Raw genomic sequence first — 25,361 nt, forward strand, 5'->3', positions numbered from 1 at the left:
TAATAGAAAATGCATTTTATTTATATGGAAAAAGCTACAGTAAGATTTGTAAAAGGTCTATGAGAATATTATGTTGCCAATAGAGGGGGAAAAAATCAGTCATGAATAGCAACAAACAGAACAGTTACATCTTTCTACATAGCAGTGCAATTAGTTCACATTGCAATAAAATTAAGTCAAGTATGCAACAGAATAAAAAAAACCAAGTGTTTCTCCATAATCAACATGTTAAGAATTACAGTGCAAAGATCATTTTAGGTTTTAAGAAATCTGCAATCAGTCTGTATAATAGCCCATAGGGAGCAACACCTCATTGATTTCATTACTAGCAGTTGTATCATGTCAATACTGTGCTAAAGGAAAAAAAGTCTAAATGAATTAATTTGCATGGTAAATAAAATATATTTAGTCTATACAGTAAAAAAATACAAATTATATAACAACTAACAGAATGAAATTTTGAACGGACTCATGAAATTGACAACATATCTTAAAGACACATACAGTATTTCTCATGTAAAGCATCTAGTTTTTCAGCAAAAAATAAGTTGGTTGCTTTACAACTGCATTAGGGATCTTGTAGCTGAAGATGCAGAAGTCCAAGAGTCTTAAAAACCACAATAAATGTCTTTTGCAAAGCATACAAAAAGGATAAATAGTCTCATCACAGTTTTAAGATTATTTTTGGAAGTTTGTTTTTTCTTGCTCCAGAAACACACTTACATGGGTAAAAATTAAAAAGGGCCTCATGGTACATTGAAACAGTCAACTGTGCTCCATTTACTTCTAATTTTGAAAAAACCTAGAATTTACAGTACTCTGTGGTATATATGAAAAAGTCTTCACAAGTTTACATTGCATATTTCTGAGTCCATTCTCTTGCATGTCTGTTGTATCTGTATGTATAGAAAGAAGGCATTTCAATGAAGATAGGTATATATATGATCCACAGCATCTACGTAAGTACTCAAATGATGCGTTACTGGCTCTCTACCTTTTGGGATTGATTATAAACTTGTGAAATATAAAGAATGTTTTACATAGTAACTCTCTTTCCTCAAGAAACAAAATACGTAATTCATAGCATATAGATACACATGCTCAGTTTTGGAGCTACCTAAAAAAATAAAGTCTAACCACAGCAGTCTTCGATGATTGCATTAAAATGTAAGAAATCTACAGTTTGTGCATATGTAATCAGTCTTTTGCTAATAGTTCTACAGTGCACTAAACAGTGCCAAAATCAACAACTCTAGCATACTTATGACTATTAGAAACACATTAGCTAATTAATACAGGCAAGTAGTAGGTCATTAAAACAATGCACACCATATACTGAAGCACAAGATTATTTTATTTCACCATCTGTTTCTCAATGTCAACTCTATTTTGGCTGTAGAAATTCACTTTACAGTAAGTTAATTTAAACAAGTTTTTAAAGACTTTTCCTAGAAGAAAGGTAAGAATTGCATTAAAGCTAATTACATATCATTAGACTGAACAAGGTCAAATTATTAATGTCATTATTAGAAAGTTATTTCCAAAATATTATTTAGGTATAAAAGGTCTTATTGAACTAGGTCAAAACCTAGGAAGGTTTTTTTTGTAATTCTCCTTATAGTTGTCAATTAGTGTCACAACTACCATTGTCTGCCAACAACATCTGAACTTTGACACTCAAAAGGGAAGTAATCATGCTTCTCCGAAAGTATCATTTGACTGGATTTCTATCCTTGGGCCTTTTCCTTTCTTCATGAGACTGGCCAGAACTCCCAAATCTAGGAGTTTGGGGACTGCCAACTCTCTCCATGCCTTGGTAGCAGCACTTGGGTATATTAAACACCTGACTGTAGGCTCTGTAGCCTCTTGTGCCCCCACCTGTTAGTTCCTTCTTCAAATAAAAGGTTGAAGCAAGAACTTTTGCAAAACCTAATCCCTTTAAGATGCCAATATATGTAATTAGTGCACTAACTGCAGTAGTCTCCATAATCTGCAAAACACATGCTAATGGAACATAACTCCTTGGACTTTAAGTTAATATTGGTAAAAGTCGGTGTATAGCATAACCAGAGTTTAGTCAGCCATAACTTTCACAGACCAAGTCTGAGAGGAGATAAGTTTAATAGAAAGCCAACCAAAGGATAACTTCAATGAAGCAGAGTTACAGGCAAATTTTCCTCTCTCAAACCATTCCATACCGATTGGATTCTTAGTCCTCACTTTAAAGAGGGAGTCTCCATAAACCAAGATATTCTCCAAGAAACTGTATGGGAATTTCCACACCACCTTAAGAAATGTGGAGACTTTTCAACACCACTCCCCCGCCCCCCAATCAACAACAGGAAGAAGAAATATTGAGTAAATGAACAGGCAAAGGCTGAGCCCTGATTTCTTCATCTTGAGAACAATAGGGTTTGTATTATAAGGTAGATATACAAACAAGTTCAAATATTGGGGCAGTGCTTGCAAAATGGGTCAGACAATTTGATTACACCAAACATCATAACTGGCAAGAAAAAACATCTTAGCAGTCTGCAAAAATATCCACTGCATGGACAAGGAAGACTGTTTCAGCAGAGGAATATCCTTTAAGACGACCATAACCTCCATCTAACATAAGCAAAGACCCCAACACAACTTGACAAATAGAACAGTTTTCAAATTGAAAACAATCTTCAGTTACCTTCAGAAAACTGTGCCCAGTGAGGAGGAACTACGGCCCATCTGCAGGTGTACCAAAAAGTTCCTGAATGGATGAGTATTAAAAAGCTAAATCGGATTCTATCTGTAATATGTAGATGACAGTCAATGTCACACATTTTCCTCGTAAGTACCTTTCATCTTAGTGCTGCTATTAATGAGTATTATTGTAGCAGGCACACACAAGCTTGTTCACATGTTACAAGCAGTTGTGATCTCTTCCAGATATTCCATACAGGCTCTAGAGATCCTGGAACAATGAGTGTAACTGATTAAGGTAATAAAGAAAAGACCCCCGAGGCTACCAACAATTAGCATAAACACCACCAGTGAAATACTGCCCCACTGAAGTCAATGGCAATACTCCCAATGACTTGAATAGGGCTAGGATTTCAGCCAGAATCAAAGGTAGCCAACATGCATCCCAAACACAACATCCACCAACCTAATAGTGTCTACCAAATACTCGATCCAAAGAGCGAACAATATGAATTTGTGGAATCTGGAAGGGCTTAAGACCATCAGTAAGAGCAAGACATTGTGTTTACTGCATCTTCACTGATATTATGTATTGTGTTTTCAGGCCCACTAAAATGCTCTTATGTGGTTCAGATGTCACAGGTACTCGAATACTGTTGCAGAACACAGTTTAGGGCATATGCTGCAACAGAGTTTCAATATGTCTGTTTTAGCAAAGAGTCAGACCAGATCCTGGACTTGGACTATCCAGACCAAGAAACAGTATGTCCCACAGGACCTCTAGGAAGAAAGTTCAATCCCCCAACTACTTTGAGCACCCTGGTGTGGAAGACTGGTGCACCTCCAAGTTACTCTGTTATCACATCAATTGTTCATTAGAGTAGTCAATCATTCCACCGTTTAGAATGACTGTTAAAACACTCAGATTGTGGTTATAGGACCAATGGATCCATATTCCTGCTGAACGTAAGAAAAAGGTTTAGAAACAGGAATTAGAAGAAGGAAGCATATACAGATGTTCCTGTCTCATTGGAAATAAGCAGCTTTACTTGTGGAGGAGATTGTCTCAAGTACAAGCTCTCTGAGATACAGAACTCCTCCTCTGCCTTCTCCCCACCCCCTGAGCTACCACCACCTGGCTCTTCAAGCCACTCTCACAGTGCTAGTGTCTGATACACCAGGGGAAAGCTCCAGAGATTCAAAGACACTGGCATTCCAAATTTACTCCAGGGAACCTTTTGGAAATTCCCAAATCTGGTCTGCAATATTCTGAGGGCCCAGAGCCTGTAGCCACCCCCATGTGAAGTGCCCCATAGTGTGCCTAGGCATCAACTTCCTGAGATATCCAGAGATAATCCTCTAGAGTCTGAAATGCTCAGAGAATTCACTCTGCACAGCACTGTTCTGGAGATAAGCTTCCACTCTGTGCCAAAGACCTGGAGACTCAGCTGACCACAAAACACTGGTACCAGACGTTCCCGGGGCTACAGCCATGCAATGTACTTGGATCACAGTGCTTCAAGCCACCCCATGGCAGGGATGTGTAACAGAGTGCTGCCTGAAACCATCAAAATTCAGCTTTGGGAGTTCCAGGCGCGCTTTGAGAACAAGACTAAGACCAAAGAGTAGGAATCCAGTCAATATGATACCTTTAGAGATTAAATCCTTTCAATTTAAATCTCTTCTGCACCAGAAGTATGCACTACTGCAGCCACTAGTTGCCTAGGTTGCCATCCAGATACAAGCTATCCCACCAGTTCTAAATTGAGGTCAAGGTGAAGAAAGGTCTATTTTTGCTGTAGGATTTTCTTGTTTGTTAGATGAATGTGGCTATGGAAAAAACTTCTCAATATTTTCTATATTTTAGACAGAAGTTGTATTTGGGAAATCAAATGTCAAAATTTAATATCCATGTTCAATATCTTTTAACCTTTTAGCAGAGGCATAAGTCTAACAAGTCTTTCATAACAGGACCAACATCCCATCTCAAATAATATATTCTGTTATTTGTCCTCATGTAATTTAAAACTAATGTAAACATACAAAAGAAGTGTCAAGGTTGTATGTACAGATTTGTGCACTAAAATATTAGGAAATATCAATGTTGATTTGTGTAACCCTACAGTCTACTAAAGTGGTTTAATTGAAGTTATAAAATTATTACATGGGTTCTTGTTAAAATTCTATTGTTTAAAGGCTTAGCTATGTATATCTTTGGTATACCTAAGTTTTGAGAGCATATATGAAGAGAATGTCTTCGAAGAATGAGAGGGAACGTTTTATGCGTAGCAGATTAAAAGCAAGCCTCTAAATATCAAAAAGTTATACTTACTTTTCCTTGTCTGACTTGTAGATTTGTGCAATATCTGGTACTAAAGGGTCATCAGGATTAGGATCACAAAGTAAGGAGCATATGGACAATAAAACTAAAAAAAGAAAATAGATTAAGGAAGGGATTACTGCTTTGTCTTATTTTCTATAATACCTTACTATATACAGTGATAAATTTTGGGAAACAAATGCACATCATTAGTATTAAATCTTTATACTACAAGTCTGCCCGGAAACCTCACTCAGGATCATGGTCCCATTCTGCTCAATGCTGTACAGACATACATGAGGATATGGTTCCTGACCCAGAGAGTGTACACTCAAAGAACTTGATGCAAAATACAACAAACCATGCAGACCCATGTGCCTGTGAGGAATTCATTGCAGGACTCAGGCCTTAGAAGTGAAACTGACAATTTTGACTTACACACGTTAAAGAAAACTACATACGGTCATGTGAACATTTTATCAGACTGTAAGCCATTTTGCTTTAAAACCAATACAATTAGTTTCTTATTGAGAGAGACTGACTTTCTGACAGAGGGCTTAGGGCAGGGTCACAGGATCAGCATGTACTAATTACAAATGCATCTATTTTATGTTCTGTGTCACTATCGTGCAACACCAGATTTTAGTGTATTTTTTCATTTTGTAGCCATCTTAGATTTATTTTCTCCAGTAAGACTGCATATGAAAATTTTCACCCAATTTGAATACACTAGGTATTAGATTTTTAATTCTAAACACTACAAGTTTTGCCACAAACAGATGTCAGTACTAATTTCTTGGCATTCTCAGGCAGATTTAATTTTACCACATTAAAAAGTAGTATTAAACTGAATTCAAAATGATATTTTGGGCTGTGGCAGTTTCAATCATTTTGTGCTGAAGTTTTTGGCACTTACTAATATCAACATAAGACACTAATATTTGACAACTCAAGTTGCTTGACTGGTCACATTGAGCAGTGACCACTTTAGCAGACATATGGTCACATCAAAGTCCTTTAATCCTGCTCAGCAAGAACATATGTGCAAGTGAAAACAAAAACTTCCATCAACCATTCAGGTTAGGCACCAGTTTGAGATATGCAACATATACGCACATGAATGAAATTAAGACTATAAAAGCATTCTACCTAAAGTGTGAACCAGGGGACAGACCACTCACCACTACTAATAAAAGAGCATTTAAGAAAAACATGGAGTGTAGCCTTTAAATCTGAGACAATGATAAGATGCAAATGGCTGACATCTTTTTTTTCCTCTCCTTTTCTTTCTTTTTTTTTTAATATGTCCTCTGACATTAATAGGGAACAAGACAATGGTTGCTCAGTGACAGGACAAGTGGCCAATTTATACAGAAAGCTGCAGATCGAATATACACAAGATGTTCCTTATGCATCTACCCCGCAATCAAAGTAAATTTAGAGACTTTTTATGTAGCTATTGAGTCTGTCCTGCACAGAATTGGGGTGTGTGGGCAGCAGCTGCATTATACAAGAAGCTACAATAGCTGCACCTGAATGGAGCAATTTAGATCAGATGAAGACTAACAATTTTGTCTTGTTCCAACTGAAAATGTAATGACACTATTCTAAAAGGAGACATTGTTTAGGGCGTTATTAAGTACCTAAGGAAACATTACATTGTTTAACCCTGTACATTTTTAAAGAAGTTCCATCATTAATAGTCGGATTGTATTTTATATCACTATATACAGAGTGTCAAGGAAAGGAGTGGGTAAGTGTAATGAGTAGTATGGATGAGAAATGAAAAGCAGTTCTGGTGCCTACACTTGAAGAAAGATACACCTTATGTGGAACTCCTACAACCCCAATAATATGAAGAGCTGTGCCAGGCAAAACTATCTAACCTCAGCCTTACTGTTCCAAGAGTAACATGCTTCAAAACTTGAGAAAATCTGAATGCTACACTAGATTGGTTAGATAATTGAGCAGTTTTATTTGCTGAAGATTTGAGGGCCAACAGACTGTGCAATCTCACACAAGAATGTGATATAGTCAGAACAGTTTCCCTTACCCCCACAAAAGCATAATTAAAAGGCTAGATTTACCCCACAAGATGATGATTCAGAGCCAGTCCCGATCACCACCCTAAATTCATCTATTTATGCTAACATGTAGCAAGGATCTCCAAAGCAGTGAGCCATCTGATATTTTAGATCTGCCTCAATACCAAGCCATGGATAAAGGACAGGATGGGTGAAGGATAGGATTTTCCATTTAATTGGAATCTCCTTGCTTTTGTGGGTTTACGATAAATCAGAAAACATACAGTTTACTCTCTCCTTTATATGCGCATGTAGTGAACGTTTTTTTATACACTACATGCGCATATAGAGGAGAGAGTAAACCTATTGTTTTGTGATTTATTTTTTTTTATATATATATACACACACACACACACTACAGAACTCCCCATGATATACCAGCTACCCTCCCTTGGAGCACCCCCTGGAAGCCCTTTGTGCAATCATAGTTATGTCTCTGCCTCAGTTTCCCCTGGTGCGCTTTCGATAAGTTCAATGAGGCTTGTATTCAGTGAACAATGCCCTTACAGGGGTCTGGGTTTATTTAATCAACGGCCACACGTGGTATGCAAACAAGCCTCTCCTTCTGCCAGAAGTCCCCAGGCTTCTCTGCTGCTGGCACCTCTGAAGTCTCTCCCTTGCTAACTCAGGGTCTCTCAGGCCTCCCTCCCTGGGAAGCTTTACTGTCTCTCTCCTCTGGCACATTCTGGGTGTGGTTCCTCTCCCCTGCTCTGCGAGGAGTTTTACTGGGAATAATCTCAAGAGCTTTCTCTCTGTATTCTGGGCTCCTACCTGAGCCCTCATAATCCTTTATAAGGCTCAAGTGTTCCTTAACTAATTAAACAGCACCCAGCTACTTCTCCAATTAACTATTCACAGACAGATCTGTGTTAGCTTATCCTCCTTAACTGAGCCAGTCACAGGGAGGCAGGGTGCCTGACCACTCAGAGCCAGCGCCCATGACACCTCTTTAATGTTAAAATACTAAATACAATGCCTACATGTAAATTCTTTTTCCATTCCCAGCGTCCCACACTTAAGTGGCACAAATTGAATAATAGTTGCTAGTCATATATATGACTCACTGTCTAATGTGACATCTGAAGTGTAAAAAAGGTTGCATGATCTGAAAGAGTCAGGAATCTTGTGGAATTTCCCATTTAAATACTGTGTAGGATAAAAGTTCTTACTCCCACCCTTTGCTACTGCTGTTTTCCAGCTACTGTCAGTGTAGGAATACACAGTAAGGCTGACCTAAAAATGCCATATCATCATCAAAATGTTCACCATCATTACTATTACAGATGCATAAAATCATTAGCACGTCTATGGAGTTACCTTTTGATACAGTCAAAGCTGGTGACCACTGTGACCTCAGGATATCAAGGCAAATACTCCCATTACTGTTTATGTTTGGATGGTATATTTTTGTTGTGAAAGCAATCTGTGAACAACAAAGAGGTTAGCTTCAAGCTCTGCTTATTACAACTGGCACCATAAGTGTTGCCCCTTTAATATCCAGTCATTTATTTTTAGAGTTGCTACTCACAGAAGTAACACAATGTGGACTTTTATCACCACGAACCATAGAATATCAGGGTTGGAAGGGACCTCAGGAGGTCATCTAGTCCAACCCCCTGCTCAAAGCAGGACCAATCCCCAATTTTTGCCCCAGATCCCTAAATGGCCCCCTCCAGGATTGAACTCACAACCCTGGGTTTAGCAGGCCAATGCTCAAACCATAGCCTATTGTACAAATATCTGACCCTATAACCCAGTTTTAACATTTGGTCTGCTATATTAATCAATATGAATAGGTATTTGACTTTGTTGCTTTTAACTCAAAAAATTGGGTTTTAAACAGGTAAGACACAGAAACAAAGCCCCAACCTAGGACTTTTATAACACTTTTAGGACAATTAAGTATTTACCTTTGGTGGTTTGAAAGGATAGTCTGTTGGAAAATGTACTGTGAGAAAAAACACTCCCCCTTGATATGCACTATCAGGCTGTAAAAGACAAAAAACAGGATTTATGCTACTGGGTTTTTTTTTAAGGGTCCTTTCTGATTTAAAGAGCCTTCTCAAAACTATGGCAACTTTGGCAAAATCTATTCACCAAACACACAATCTATTCTATTATGGCAAAATCTATTCACCAACACACAGCCCAAGTATGCGGGCATTGTGCTGGGAAGGCATGCGGCTGACAATGAGGGATGGAATCCTCCCCCAAGGCTGTGGAGCAACAGCGGAGCCATCCCTGACCACTACTGCAGAAACCCACACCCTACTGAACATCACTTTTTGGGAGAAAAAAGAGAGAAGGAAGAATGTTTGGCTGGTGAATCTACTTACTTGCTGATCCACCAGCTCCAAGCTAGCTCCCCCTGCATGTTTGGGCAGCGAAGTGCTCCTGGAACTCAGTTCCATGGCAGCACAGAACCTCTGAGCAGGCCCTCCTTATCATGCCCTCTGTGCAACAGAACCACAATTGCTCTGCTACAATCAGGGCCTTCCTCCAGCTTTAAGCCACAAATATACTTACCTTCGGAAGGGATTTCTCTTTGCAGGTGCAAAGAGTAGGGTTTTCCAGCATTACTCAGCTGATCATGACGACATCAGGGAGTTTTTAAAACACACAACATCTTTGTGACCTGTACAATCTGTGAACATGCATTTTGTTAGAGAACATGTGCACAGGTTTAAGTCCAGGTTGCACACAGTTAAAAGAGAAATATCTTTCTGTTGCAGTCATCTGTTGAGGAAACCCTTCATTTTCATAATTATGAAGGAAAAAAACCCCAAGATTAGGCGGTTGAGGGCCTCAAAGCTAAAGCATCCCTGTGACTTCTGACTAAGAAAAAATAATAGTTTCGAATTTCTTTGGTATCCTTAATGTAATTGCTAAGAATCTGATACCTGCAACAAAATAGTGCAAGTACACTGGCTTCTCAGATTCCCTATGTAGATCTAAGGTGGCCTGTTGCTCTTTGTTTTGGAGGAGAAGGGGAAAAAAAATATCTATCTTAAAAATCACCATAAATATCATTTTTACTTATTTAGGAAAGAGTGCCATAGGGAAAGCCATGTGAACACTTCATGTAAAGATTTCAAATGAAGAAATTTTTCAGTAAGAGAAAAGTTTGAAAACAGTACTGCTAAGAAGTCAGTATTACGTAATACCAAACCAAAAGTGGTTGTCACAATACTTCTAGCTAGGAATAAGATGACAGTTTGCATGCATACTAAATGGACCTGTCCATCTTAAAAGCTTTTAAGATCAAACAAATTTAACATTGATGAAGAGGAAAAACAAATTTACACTGCATTTGGCATGTACCACATATAAAAATTCAGAATGAAGACAATCCTTTACTTAATCGCTTAACGTTGGAGAACTAGGCTTGGAAGGATTAGATTTTTATTGGTGAGTGTCAATTTCACCAAACACATACAAACCAACAAAAAATATTTCCATCAATACTAATCAAAATGTACAGATAAACAAGTTGAGAAAACTGCTGCTTAAGAACTTATGAGAGTTTGATTTAAGATATTCTCTTTGTATATTTTGACATGTGATATTGACAATTTGTGTTTTAATGGTTAGAAAGCTTTACCTTAACCAGGTAAGTGAAAGTTTAAATTGATAAAAATAAAAAGATGCTTAAAATAATTATCAGTCAAAATGATAAAAAAAGAATTCTGCCAAATCTACAACTCACATACTGTACCCTGATTTATAACACTACACAAAGGCTCCAATAGTTAGATTATGAACTCTAATGTTTTTTGTAGGGCTGTCAAGTGATTAAAAAAAATTGTGATTAATCACACTGTTAAACAATGGATTACCATTTAAATGTTTTCTACGTTTTCAAATATACTGATTTCAATTACTACACAGAATACAAAGTGTACAGTGCTCACTTTATATTTTTATTACAAATATTTGCACTGTAAAAAACAAAAGAAATAGTATATTTTAATTCATCTAATACAAGTACTGAAGTGAAGAGAAAAGGAGTACTTGTGGCACCTTAGAGAACTAAAATTTATTTGAGTATAAGTTTTCATGAGATACAGCTCACTTCATCGGATGCAATCTCTTTATCATGAAAGTTGAACTTACAAATGTAGAATTATGTACAAAAAAAATCTGCAAACAAAAATAAAATAATGTAGAAAACTTTAGAGCCTATAAAGTCCACCCAGTCCTACTTCAGCCATTCGCTCAGACAAACAAGTTCGGTTACATTTGCAGGAGATAATGCTGCCTGCTTTTTGTTTACAATGTCACCTGTCATTCTGTTGTAACCAGCGTCACAAGATATTTACATGCCAGATGTGCTAAAGATTCATATGTCCCTTCATGGTTCAACCACCATTCCAGAGGATGTAGGTCCATGCGGTTGACAGGTTCTGCTCGATAATGACCCAAAGCAGAGCGGACCAACTCATGTTAATTTTCATCATCTGAGTCAGATACCACCAGCAGAAGATTGATTTTCTTTTTTGGTGGTTCAGGTTCTGTAGTTTCCGCACCAGAGTGTTGTTCTTTTAAGAGTTCTGAAAGCATGCTCCACAACTTGTCCCTCTCAGATTTTGGAAGGCACTTCAGATTCTTAAACCTTGGGTTGAGTACTGTAGCTATTTTTAAAAATCTCACATTGGTGCCTTCTTTGCATTTTGTCAAATCTGCAGTGAAAGTGTTCTTAAAATAAACATGTGCTGGGTCATCATCCAAGACTGCTATAACATGAAATATATGGCAGAACGCGGGTAAAACAGAGCAGGGGAGACAATTCTCCGCTAAGCAGTTCAGTCACAAATTTAATTAACAAACTATTTTTTTAACGAGCATCATCAACATGGAAGCATGTCCTCCAGATTGTTGGCTGAAGCATGAAGAGGCGTACAAATGTTTAGCATAGCTGGCATGTAAATACTTTCCAATGCTGGCTACAAAAGTGCCCTGCGAACGCCTATTCTGACTTACAGGTGACATTGTAAACAAAAAGCGGGCAGCATTATCTCCCGTAAATGTACACAATTTTGTTTCTCTTTGTGATTGGCTGAACAAGAAGTAGGACTGAGTGGACCTGTAGGCTCTAATGCTTTACATTGTTTTGTTTTTGAGTGCAGTTATGTAACCAAATAAATAAAAATAAAATCTACATTTGCAAGTTACAATTTCACGATAGAGTTTGCAGTACAGTACTTGTATGAGGTGAACTGAAAAATACTTTTGTTTATCATTTTTACAGTGCAAATATTTGTAATAAAAATGATATAAAGTGAGCACTGTATACTTTGTATTCTGTGCTGTAACAGAAATCAATATATTTGAAAATGTAGAAAAACATCCAAAAATATTTAATAAATTTCAATTGGTATTCTGTTGCTTAACAGTGTGATTAATCGCGATTAATTTTTTTAAGTTAATTGTATGAGTTCACTGCGATTAATTGACAGCCCTAGTTTTTGTTGTTGTTGTAACTGTACCTGTAAAAGTTAGCTACTGGTTGAAAGTTAGTATCTAGAGAGATACTTTACCCCTCCAGCCTTGTCATTTGAAACATAGTCAGTGTGCAATATTTACCTTGGGTGGACGCAAAAGTAGCATACAAGTCATCCTACTTCCAGACATGGGACATTAATTCTGAAAGTGAATTTTAGTCCTGTGCTTTCTACAGTCCAGCAGGAAATTGGAGCATTGAAATATATGTCATTTTTCATATGTCTCTCAATATCAAGTGCACTATGCGAATATCATGGCCTTCCCTAATGCCAGATATGGATGGAAGATGGACTGAAAAGGGATCTGTTCCCATTCTCCACTAGATAAGTATATCTTCATTCTTGTGCAAGTTCAATACATGGAGAGAAAAGAATGTTTCTGCTACAGGATATTAAAGGTGAACTGTAAAGGGCAGGGAGCCAGATGAGGGTGTGTGTTATTCAGGTCATCAAGGTAATTCACTATTGGGACAAATTCTAACTTTCTTTTAAAAGATTTCCTCCACTTCCTCCATTTTTTGTGCTGAACAAGCCTCACAGCATTGTTAATGGGGACATTCATCACATACATTTCATCGGAACTCTACGTCCCTTCACAGTTTTGCCGTTCACCTTTCAGTAGTGCAAAGGGGGTAGAAGAAAGGAAGCAGTCATTAAACCAGAAGGGTAGCTTCAGCTCATGTGAATATGAATCCGCTATTGATAAAGCAGGCCCAAGTCAGTCAGTCACAGAGCTTGTGGGTCAGTGGCAAGTCGGATAAAACCACCAAGAGACAGTGTCAGACAACAGGTTCTAATGTTCCATTGGTAGGTTAAGACCTAATCCTTTTCCTGAGGAGGCAGGAGTTGTATTTAAATATGCTGAAACAAGTTGTCCCAGAGTAGTCACAACTCCCTTTTTCTCCTTTTCACCCTGTAATGCTGTTGCTCACCTTCTTGTCATCAGATTTGGCTAGGGCCTCAGTTTCCCCTGTTGGCTCGATGGCTTAGCCCTCCAACGGAACCAAAAATCCTCTCTCTGTGGTAACAAAAAGTCCAAAAGGAAAGACATCTGGGCTATGATCCCCTTATCAGGGTCCGGGTAAAACATCTCTTCCCTCAGAGGTTCACTCTTTATGTATTTCTCCCAAATATTCCTTTGCTCAGATCCTCTTCAGGCTTCCTTTTCAGGCTTCTTTCTGTTCTTAAGCACTTTTCCTTTGACAAAGTTAGCACTTTTGCCCTTCCCTAACCACCTACTGGGGAGAGAGCCTTACAGCAAATCCTAACATCTCCCAGACCTCCTTCAGACTGAGGAAAGCAGATCCGTTATATACGGCAGCCTATGGTTTCCATGATTGCTGTACAACAAGTCAAAACATTGCTCTGTTTTTGGTAGAACCACATCACAGGAATGGGAGGAACTTTAACCCTTTAAAGACCCAAGCACACCCTGTGCCACGACAATTCTATTTAGAACTACTAAATGAATTACTATAATGGTTTTCCATTTGGACTGATGAAGCTAACATATAACAGTATTTAACTGATCATCCCTGGGGAAAAAGAGAAACAACACACAACAGGCTTTTCATTTAGGAAACAGAATAGTAAACCAAAGGTTCAATGTAGACTGATGTTGTTTACGGTTAAATTGTTTTTAGTTTCAAGAGGAAAAGGAGGGATTTTTTAAGTTTTACTGAAAGTGAAAGTTAAGTGTGACAAAGTAGGTGGAGTATGTAGAATACTTTAAGTACTAAACTACTACAAGAGTTTCCCCCAAATATTTAACCTGAATATCTGATAGTTTAATCCAAGACTATGGTGCTTATAGGTGTGCAAATGCTTGTATGAAATGAATCCTTTCCACAATCAGAAAAGTCAATACCTCAGGCCTACTTTCTAAGGGGTTTAGGATTATTTCAATTATATGAATTACATACTTACAGGTCCCATAATAGTTGCTTGCCAGTGGAACACTGAAAGACAAAACACATTAAGTTTTTAGAAAATTTTTCTCCTCCCTCAACTGACAAAAATATACTAAGACCTTTGCAGTAAATGATTAAGAGCTTACAGTCATCTCCAACAGGCCCTGCAGAACAGTGGGCAGGTGGGTCACGTTGCAGATCACTTAATTCCTATGAAAAACATGAAAATATTGTAAATGATTAAAAATATTTACAAGGAAGAATGAGGTAACTAAGAATCAAGCCAAATTCAGTTCTAATCATACTTAGATTAAAATAAGACATCTAGGACATTTAAAACCAAAAAACAATAGAAATGTAAGTGCCAGTGAAAATGGAAAGTTTTCCCAAATAAATAAACATTCCTTGCAGTGTTTGCAACTCAAGAACTGCAGTACTGTGCTACTGACATGTAAAATAGATCTGCAAATTATAAATAAATCAACTCTACAGTGAAATGTCAAGCGTAAGATGAAAAAAATTAAGATTAAGTGTTATTTTAAGTTCAATTATTTAAAGTATTAAGGAAAAATTTTAAATGCTTAACTGAGTGTTCCTTTAACTTTGCAATGTTTTGCATAACCTAATCTTGGCCCCATCCATCCATGTACATTAATTGATTTAAACTAGTTTGTAAAATGTCTGATTTTCCCAAAAGGTGCTCCACAAATGTACTGTTATTAAGAATACTCATAAATGAGCCTGAAAGCTAACAGAATTTAGCCTCCCGTTGATATTTCTGGATAAACAGCTTCTTTACTTTCATAAATCTTATTTTTCAGACTTACAAAACAAGAAAGGTTAAAATTGAACAGAAATCTTCATAGAGTATTTTACAAGTATGATATTTTTCATTACGAAAGGGTATAAAGTCAATCTTGGCTAATTTACCCTTCCTTGCTGTTCATGTTTTTATTTTAGTCCTTAGATATAGCCTTTCCAAAGGGGAATATTGCATATGTCTTCCTTGTCCCTAGCTACTATCAACAGTCCTCCTTATTGGAGGTTGTGACAACCACCCTCTTTTTTTAAACACTCCTACTGGGTAACCACCTGCTGTTGCTGAAAGCCACTATCAGTGCCTACTGTATTCATGTTCAGTTAATAAAAATGGAATATAAATTAAAAAGTGTAGAAACAAACTCAATAGCTGCCAAGGGTGTAAGAGTTCATGAACAAATTTTTGGGATGGAAAATAAAGTTAGTTGTTCCTTAAAATGAGACTATAGTAATTTATTAACAACAAAGGATACCCAAGGGCATGAGCACTGGATTCACACATTTCAGCTGATGGAGGCACTGCCTATTGTATACTGCGCAAGCGATAAGGGGTTTATGAAGCATTACATTTCTTGTTTGTATTGTAATTAAAATACATTTATAGTTACTTTCACTTCATGGGAAGAAATTAAATGCAATATTCCCTTCAAATAAGGTGTCACCATCTCCTATTCTAAGGAGTCAGTATTCAATCAGCATGCTTAATTAGCCAATGGTTGATTACAGAAAGACTGCTGAAACATTTAAGATGAATAGCTCATTTTAAATTGTACTTTCAATATCGGTTATTATAACCAATTGTTCTGATAATGTGGGCACATGCCATAAAATCCTTTAGTCTAGATACTCTAATATGAGATCAGCCCTAGAATTTCTGGATTCAAAGAAGTGTTTTATTTACACAGTCCTATCTTTTTTGCTGAAGAGAAAGACTAACAAAAGACTGAAGTCCATGCCATCAGCCAACATCATTAACAGGATTAGTTTTCAGAATTTTTATACCAAAAGAGATTAGAAATCCCACTTTTCCTCCTCCTTGCCCCAATATTTAAAATCAAAGTGTATGTCCCATGCTTACTATAGTTACACTTTTTATTTTTTTGCTTGAGTGTAATTATATATCACAACCTCACTTTCTATTGATTCCCCCTAGACAGCTACTGGTTTATCTGCTTTTGAAATTAACTTCCCACAAGTGTCTAAATGTATTGCTTATACTCTTAACATGAAAATGTAATGATTCTTAATTCTCCATGAATTTAAGAAGTCTAACACAGACTAAGTAACACTTCATATCATGTTGCTTAAATAAAAAACTTTTTACCTTTTTCCCCAAGATTATTTTTATCATCCAACAAGTGCATCATAATTCAATACAAAGAAAACTATTAATGAGCAAACTTTAGATTATGGTTCTCAACAGACAATATTTTCCCCTACACATGTATGTTACTGTTAGGTTAAATGTGAAATTCTAAGCCATAACTCTGCTCCAGGTCAATCAGACAATTATATATTTACATTGGCAAATACAATTTTGCTTTCTTTTTATATTTATTTTGCTAGTTTATAGGAACAAATGAAAACACTTTTTGAATTGTAAGATTCAAATTAGTGGATGATGTTTGACCATTTGCATGCACATGTGATTATATATTGAAACACAGATGTGTTATTTCACTGACAGTTAAGTGTATGAACGTCTCTTTACATTTCAATTTAGTGGAAAAAATAAATAAAGTTGTGTACACTACAAGACTACAACACCCTTTATTTTTAAACTTAGTTACTTCAAAAATGTGTCAAAAGCCACTTATTTAAATTTTCAAAAATAATTTTTCTGAAGTAAAATACATCCAAGTTCCTCCACACTCGAAACAAGAACAGCCAAAAAGAATTTTTCAAGTATTTCCAAATAATTAAGTTTGAGCTATGAACAAGCATCAGAAACCGCATTTCCTCTTGATCACTAGAGGTAAGCCCTGGAAAAATAGTAGCTTATAAATAAAGTGTCTTCTCAACAAACCCTATAATACATGATAGCCAAAGTCCATGAACAGAGATGAAAATGAAGGGTTCTGAGCACCAACCATAGGACAACAGCTCTTCACAGAAGAGCCATGTGAACAAATTCACTGAGCTACCTAACATTAGATACAGCAAGACCTTAGAGCATGCATATTCATACTTAGCACCAAACAGTGATAGCCTCTCCCCAATTTTCAAAGATTTGCTAATTACAGAAGACTCATCTGCAGAACCCCCAAGTCTAGTTTACACTGCAGCACACTACTATACATTATGAAATCAATTAGAACTTACAAGCATCAAGAGTCTCAGAAGTGAATTTTGTATATATTTTATTTGCTTAGTGCTGACTACGTACATGGTGCTGCACAGTACACAGATAACAGGAGATGCTGTTCCTGTCCCAAGGAGCTTCCAGTGTAGATCAGACATTGTGCAGTCTAAATCTATGATTTTGATGACACAAATCTATCAACTCCCTTGTGTCCTATGGCAAAGCAGATCACTGACCAGAGGCAGTCAAGGGGTCCCTATGTGAGGCAGATTAAAATGCACTCTGGAGTACAGAGAGGGAAATCTGAGGGACTCAAGACAGGTTTGTCACAGAGTTGGGAGCAACTGGTGAAGTTTAGTCTAGTAGTGAGGACACAATGGACAAGCCTTACTGTTCTGCCTTCACTTATTCGCTAATATGTGAGAATCCTTCATTTACAATTATCTCCTGATCATTAGCTTTTGGCTGGTTTGGCTATAGCTCTCCCATGGTGTAGAATACCTCTTTTCAGGTATTAGTTTGCTCTAGGAGCCTGTGTGCTGTACACCTCTGAAAAGTGCCTTGTCTGGAAACAGTGTTACGGGATAGATCATTGAGAAAAAGATATGGTACAGCAGAAACTATGATGCTGATACTAGCGAGATGTTAGAGTACCAACACACACTAAAAAAAAAGAAAATATGTTCACTTACTAATGTTCACTGTATATTACAGCTCATTTCCTTAGTAGATACTGCCATCTTTAACATAAATGTTATTAGAACTATTAATCTGAGCAGACACTTGATCTCACAGAACTCCCAAGTCCCATAGCTATTTTTAAGATATAAAATTTCTAGCTGTCATAAGAACACTCAAGCTTAGCCAGAGACAGTATGTCTATATAGACATGAATTTCTAAGTGACTTCATTGCATTATCTGCCAGCCCTTTGTTCTTCCCAGAGTTCTTTGAGGTACTTGCTAAAGCTATGAAGACCTCACTGTATTCTATCTGCTCAGAGCCCTCTATATACCCCCATAGACTTAAGGCCCCACAACATAACCACCAACATTTACAGTAAACCTGAACAGTCACTGAGTTCTAGTTGTCATCTTCTCAGGTGGGCTAAAAATGCCAACTTAAAACTAAATTTTATAAGATACCTTCATCTAGGGTTAGTCTTTTTAGGTTTTGTAATCATGTAGGAAAACTGTACATCATTTAAGGAGACGATGTCAGGGTATTTCATCTTTTTTTAACTGGTTTTCCCTTAGTTTAATGATCCATTTGAAAGTGAAATCTGTTTCCTTACCATTTTTCTCATCCATGCATGCTAGTTTGTTATTGTAGTACCATTCATGAAGCTTGGCTGATGACAAAATCCTCTCCACCCCCTTTTTTTTTTTAAATTTCCAGAGGGTGAGGTGTTCAGGGGAAAAGGGGGGAGGGGAAGAGGAAAGAGACCTGAGAAAACAAACATCTTCACTTCCCAAACTAGAAGAAAAAGGTGTCTAATTTTGGACCTACCAACTTCAGCTTCCCCTCCATATCTACTTGTAACAGGGTTGGCACCCACCTCTCCTGAGCGCCCCCTCTGGTTGGGTGTGTCCGCAGTCTTTAAACCAGTCCCAGCCCTGCCATCGAGCTGTATCCGCAGGGCTTCCTCCCTGGAGGCAATGGTTTTGCCCGCTTAGTCTGGTTTGGCCCCAGTCTTCAGCTTGGACATCCTGACAATTCAGTCCCCTTCTGGAGGTTTACTGATGTCCAATTGTAGGCCATTTCTCAATGGCCTACGGGAGGGAAACAGGGCCCACCCACTACTCTGGGTCCCGGCCCAGGAACCTTCAGAATAGCAGCCATATGCCACTGTGTCCCTTTCGTAAAACTACCTTCAGTTCTCTGGGCCACTTCCCTGCAGCCCCAGCCTTCACCAATGCCTTACCCTTAGCTCAGGGCTCTTCTAAGATCAGGCCCACTAGCCAGTCAGGAGCTCTTCCTTGCTCCCCACTAGCTCTGAACTGTCCATTGTGCTGCAGTTCCCTTTGCCAGCCAGGAGCCCTTCTGCACTCCTCTAGCTCCAGCAAGGAACTGAACTGTCTCTGGAGCTCCTTTTTACAGGGCCCTTCTAGCCTGTTTGGACAGCCTCTCCAACTGCTCCGTATCTGGGACGAGTGTGGCAGGACTCTGAGGCCTCCAGCAGGGGGCCTGTGGGCCTCATCCACCCCGTCACACTCCTCCTTTGGCATTTCTTCAGTTATTTCAGATTAAAAACAATTGTGTAGTTAAGATAGTCTTAACTACAGATAAACCAACTGATTCTCATCTCCCCCATTTTGAAATACTAATAAGGTACACAGCACAAGCTCTTAGTGTACAAATTTATTCACAAGTCATTCAAGCACCTAACAGATGCTATTCCTTAAAATATTCTGACCATACAAGTTGTGGTATTCACTCCAACACAAGGAAGATTCAAAAAAGATGGATACATAAGGAAAGGAATGGGATGCAAATTAATGCAGAAAATATAATTCCTTTATGTAAAATTCAATGTTGCAGTCCGCATTTGGATTACTGCATACGGTACTGATCAACCCATCACAAACAAAAGTGTAGAAATGAGAAGGGGTCCAGAAAAGGCTTGGCAAAACTCACGTATAAAAAAAAAAATTAGAGAAGATTGTGACTGTTTATCTTAGAAAGGAGACATAATAAAAGTATATAAGATAAAGAATGATGTAGATCAGTGGTTTTCAAACTTTTTTTCTGGCAACGCAGTTGAAGAAAATTGTTGATGCCCAAAATTCAACAGAGCTGGGGATGAGGGGTTTGGGAGGGGGCTGAGGCAGAGGGTTGGGGTGCAGGGGTGGAGGCCAGGAATGAGGGGTTCAGGGTGCAGGAGGGGGCTCAGGGCTCTGGGGTGGGGGGGTCAGGGATGAGGGGGTTGGGGTGCAGGAAGATGCTCCAGGTTGCGGGGGGGGTAGGGTTGGGACAGGGGATTGGGGTACAGGCTTATCTCTAGTGTCTCCTGGTCCCTACCTGTTCTGACACCATGCTGTGCCCCGGAAGCAGCCAGCAAGTCCGGCTCCAAGGCAGAGGTGTGCAAGTAGCTCTGCACGGCTCTTGCCCACAGGCACCACCCCCACAGCTGGTGCAGAGCCTCGTGGCCCCTCCCCCCCCTTACGAGTCAGACCTGCTGCTGGCCGCTTCCGGGGTCCACCGTGGTGTCAGAACAGGTAGGGACTACTAGTTTTTACTGGCCGGCCACTAGGGTCCCTGGGTGCTGAGCAAGGCGACCCAGCGCCTTGCATTCTGCAACTCAGTACTGGGTCATGATCCAAACTTTGAAAAACTCAGTGTCTGTTCTCCTTGGCTCATAACACAAGAACAAGGGGTCGTTCACAGAAAGCAAAACATGGCAAATTCGAAATGGATAAAAGGAAATACTTTTTTCACATAACACGTAATTTGACTGTAACATTGCCACAGAAATTCAGGCCAAAAATTTAGCAAGATTCAAAAAGGGATTGTAAATTTATATGGATAAGATGATCAACCAGAATTATCATGACTGATGATGATTTGGGGAGGGATATTAAGCCTCATCCTTCAGGGTTTGAGTCAGTCTCCATATATTAGAGATCAGGATGAGACCTAACATGGGGGGCAAAATATCCCAGATCTACCCACTGTTGAGTTCCTACATCTTCTTCTGATGCATCTGATACTGGCCACTGTTGGAGACAGGATGCTGAACTAAATGGACCTGATCCAAGATAGCAATTCCGACATTCCCACTTGCATGCTGGCTATTGTCATTAAAGCAGTCCCAATTTGTAACAAGGACAGCAACTGGTTAAAAGAGTACTAGAGCAACACCAAAACAACTTTAAATACACTCATACTTTGCATTTATAAAGCACCTTTCATCCAAGGACCTCAAAGCACTATGCTAACATTTTAGTGAACCTTAAAACCCATGTGAGGTAGGCAGGAATTGTTTTCATTTTACAGAGAGGAAAATGATGCAGAGAGGGTTAAATAACTTGCTCAACAACACAAACACAGTCTGTGGCAGAACAGACTTAGATCTCCCAATTCCCAACCTGTGCTTTAATCTCTTGATTTTACGTTCAGCAGTTGGTACATTTGAAGTCATATCTTCACTAACAGCATGTTAATTGGATACTACAGAACCACCAACCTCCATTTCCACCATCAACCGTAAAGTAATGCAGAAATCAAGCAATTATTCATGTGAACAGAGCAAAATAGTGGGTTAGATGAAAACAACACACTAATTTCACAGCATCAACAATAGCAAGATGAAGTACATATCAGTTTTATAACCTTAGATAAGCTATACGTATAAATATTCCGAGCACCCATGTTTCTTACCTTTCATAACAAACATCTCTTTTGTTGCAATGAAAGACTGATTCTGATAGGGCAAGTAATATTTGGGAAAGAGAGGTGGGTGGCTTTTTTTAGAAGAAGTTTTCTCATTTAAATCCTTGACATTTACAGATGCCATTTACAAACTCATTTGTGATATGTTCAAGGGCCAAATAGGCTGACAATGTTTCTAATTGTGGATCGGATAGAACATTATTGGAAAGAAAACCAGGATTAGTTAGCTATGTTCTCAAAACGTTAAGTTGTAAGTATAACATTTCTGCATCAGCATAATAGCCTGATACTTTATATGATGGTACTTTACCTTTGACCGAGTGGTTCACAACTAAGGCTATGATGTAATCACGGGTATTTTTAGTAAAAGTCATGAACAGGTCACGGGCAAGAAACAAAAAAATCACAGCCTGTGACCTGTCCATGATTTATACCATGAATACTCCTGATTGAATTTTAGGTGGGGTGCTGCCACCACTGGGAGCAGCTGCCCCAGGGGGGCCCACCGGGGGGGGAGGGAGGAGAAAAGGGAGGGAGAGGGGTGGCACCAGCCACAGCTCTGGCCAGCGCTGTAAAGGGAGTCCCAAGGAGGCCAGTGGCCACTCTGGCCACTGCTAGGACCGCTGCTCAGGCAGTCCCCAAGGCCAGCTGCATCGGCTGTTGCTTGGGCCGTCCACGGGGCCAGCTGCCCGGAGCTGCCAGAGCAGAGGCTGGCACCGGAGCCACTCCGGCAGCGGGACCCTGAGTGGCGGGCTGTAGAGCCGCTCCAGCAGTGGCAGGTGTGACTGTCCCTGGAGCCAACTGCTCGGGTAACCCTGGGGTCAGCCATATGGGCCACTGCAGGAGTCACGGAGGTCGCAGGAAGTCACAGAATCCATGACCTCCATGACAAACATGGAGCCCTAGTCATAACAGTATAGCCTTACGCTCAAGATAAGAAATGTGTCAATAGTCAGTTTGATCAATCTCCTGACATTAATGACAAATTAAAAATGGGATATCCTACACATATGCTGTTTCCTTGATTGTTGCGGCCTAACGTATAAATGACTGAAAGAATTCTCCCTCTGCTACACCCTCCCCCTCGTTAAACCACAAAACCCTACATTTATGCTTACTTTGCTTGGACATAACAACCGTGCCTTGACCTGGACTGGTCTTTCCTTGGTGCAGAGTTCCTGTTAGATGTCCAGGTTGTATATTTCATGTGATAAAGTTGCCAGATAGAAACATGCTTCTCAGACAGATCACGACAAGATATCCTGAATGACAGCCATCACAGTGGTTAGTAGCAGCTACATTTCCACTGCAGTTGTGTCGGACCTAATGTAGCAGCAGCAGGGCACTTAAGTGGCTTATCAGTAATTATTATTTTTTGTATTATCAAAGTGCCTAGGAGTCTCAATCATGGACCAGGACTCCATTAAGCTAGGCACTGTACAAATAGAGCAAAAGCAAAAAGATTGTAAGCTCTTTGGGGCAGGACTACCTGAGGTCTGGTCTACGCTTAAAAGTTACGTCAACACAATTATAGTGCTCAAGGGTGTGATAAGTTCTGTCACTCACAAAGGTGGTGTTCCTAAGGCGACGGGAAAACCCCTTCCATTGCTCTAGGAAGCATATACACTACAATGCTACCGCAACATAGCTATGGCACTGTAGCCATGCCACTGTAGCACTTGTAACCTAGACATGGCCTAAGTAAGAGAGTCCCCTCTCTTCAAAGTGAGACACTGCTAGCCTTTGCACACAGTATGCAACACCGGGAAGGAAACGATCAACTAAAGTACATAGCAAGCTGCTTTACTGAGCAGGCTCTTATTTACATTTCTATCACATTCAGAGATTTAGGAGAGCAATTCTTACAGAGGGGAACAAGACGAATTAGACCCATACAAAGTCCCTCTGAGATTAATGAAGGATGTATCAGAACTGCTGTGACCCCTCCACCAAAACACTGATCCTGTCTAGAAGCAACATGATCTTCTGGTGAATAAAGGGAAGAGCTGAGAGACAGGAACCCCAAATTCTAGTCTCAGCTCTGCCACTGACCTGCTGAGGAACCTCAGGCCAGTCACTGGCCATACCAGAATTAAAGCAGTTTCTGAAGTGGCATTGAACACAGTTCCCCCTTGTTTACACTTGCAACTAAACTGCATTGTTGACACCTGCTGTCAGCACCACACAATATTTCCTTTGTATAGGCAAGCCTTCAACTGCTTGTTGCCTCAGTTTCCCCAGCTGTAAGATAACTGTAACTGCCCACCTCACCTGGACCTTGTGAAGGTTAATGTTAAACTGTATCCAGATTGCCATGCAGCTGCGAAGCATCATTACTATACTGTGCTACAAGTAATCCTCCTCCAACCTACAGACTGACATTCCACTTCCATGGGGGAGGAGAAACAAAGAACAGTCTCCCAGAAGCAATAAACTACCGATATCCCCATTGGTATAGCAAAGATATGAAAGCCCCACTACGCCGAGGAGCAGAACTACAGCCAAGATCCAACACCCATTATTCTACCCTTTGACACACGACGTTCTCCTCGGCGCCCATCCAGCCTCCCTTCCCCGATACAATCCTCCCTCTCCCCTACCACCGGCTTCCCTTCTAGTACGATCCTCCCTCTCCCCAGCTCCCCCGCCATGTAGCCCTTTCCCTGCAGTTCTCCCTCTCCCCCATAACCGCTTCCCCGACACTAGAGCCTCCCTCTCCCCTCACCAGCCCCGCTCCCACAATACGATCCTCCCTTCCCCTCGCACCCCCCCCGTGGCCCCGCTCTCCCGCGACAGAACCCTCCGCCCGCTCCCACGGAGCCCGGGCTCCCCGCGGCTCAGCCCCAGGCCCGGCGCCCAACTGCAGGGCCCGGCGCGGCCGCACTTACTTTCTGTATCCGCTTCAGCGCCATGGGGGGCGATACTGCGGGCTGGGACGCGCTCCGGCTCGGGGGTCTGGGAGGCGGCGGCGGGCGGCTACTCCCCAGCTGGGCGCGTGCGGTCGCTCCGGACGGAGGCCGGGCTCAGGACGTGAGGGACCGGGACCGGATCCTCTCCGCTCTCACTCGCTGGCTCTTTTGTTTCCGCTTTTACTTATAGACGGAGCCCCGCGCCAGCTGCATTCTGGGGCATGTAGTCCGGAGGCGGGAGGGCGGCGCAGCGCCCTCTACCGTCCCACTGCGGAGCCTGCAGGCCCATGCAGCGGGCAGCAAGAGGGCGGAGGTGGCAATTGCTGCCAGCTGCAGCCCAAGGGGCCTTTACCCTAGGATTAAATGCGAGGAGCAAATTCAAAGCTACAGTTACATCTGCTCCATGGTTATTTCTCCCACAGAGATGGGAAAGGATGGAAAGTGCA

The 25,361-nt window shown here is 40.1% G+C and overlaps 1 protein-coding gene across 2 annotated transcripts; it reads right to left on the reverse strand.

Moving 5' to 3' along the window:
• Window positions 1-25,099, reverse strand: UBE2D1 (ubiquitin conjugating enzyme E2 D1). Of its 2 annotated transcripts, none has more exons than XM_048857538.2 (7): window positions 24,895-25,096; window positions 14,641-14,704; window positions 14,511-14,542; window positions 8,994-9,071; window positions 8,401-8,506; window positions 5,012-5,105; window positions 1-896 (listed from the first exon to the last, which is right to left on the reverse strand). In XM_048857538.2, the coding sequence occupies exons 1-7, from the start codon at window positions 24,916-24,918 to the stop codon at window positions 851-853; spliced, it is 444 nt and encodes a 147-aa protein (XP_048713495.1). In that variant the 5' UTR covers window positions 24,919-25,096; the 3' UTR covers window positions 1-850. The 2 variants fall into 2 exon arrangements, with proteins under 2 accessions (XP_048713495.1, XP_048713494.1); XM_048857537.2 differs by lacking the exon at window positions 1-896 and adding an exon at window positions 2,666-2,746 and having other exon boundaries at window positions 24,895-25,099.
• Window positions 25,100-25,361: the final 262 nt, after the last annotated feature.

This window comes from Caretta caretta, chromosome 7, assembly GCF_965140235.1.
Source record: "Caretta caretta isolate rCarCar2 chromosome 7, rCarCar1.hap1, whole genome shotgun sequence".
Classification (NCBI taxonomy): domain Eukaryota; kingdom Metazoa; phylum Chordata; order Testudines; family Cheloniidae; genus Caretta; species Caretta caretta.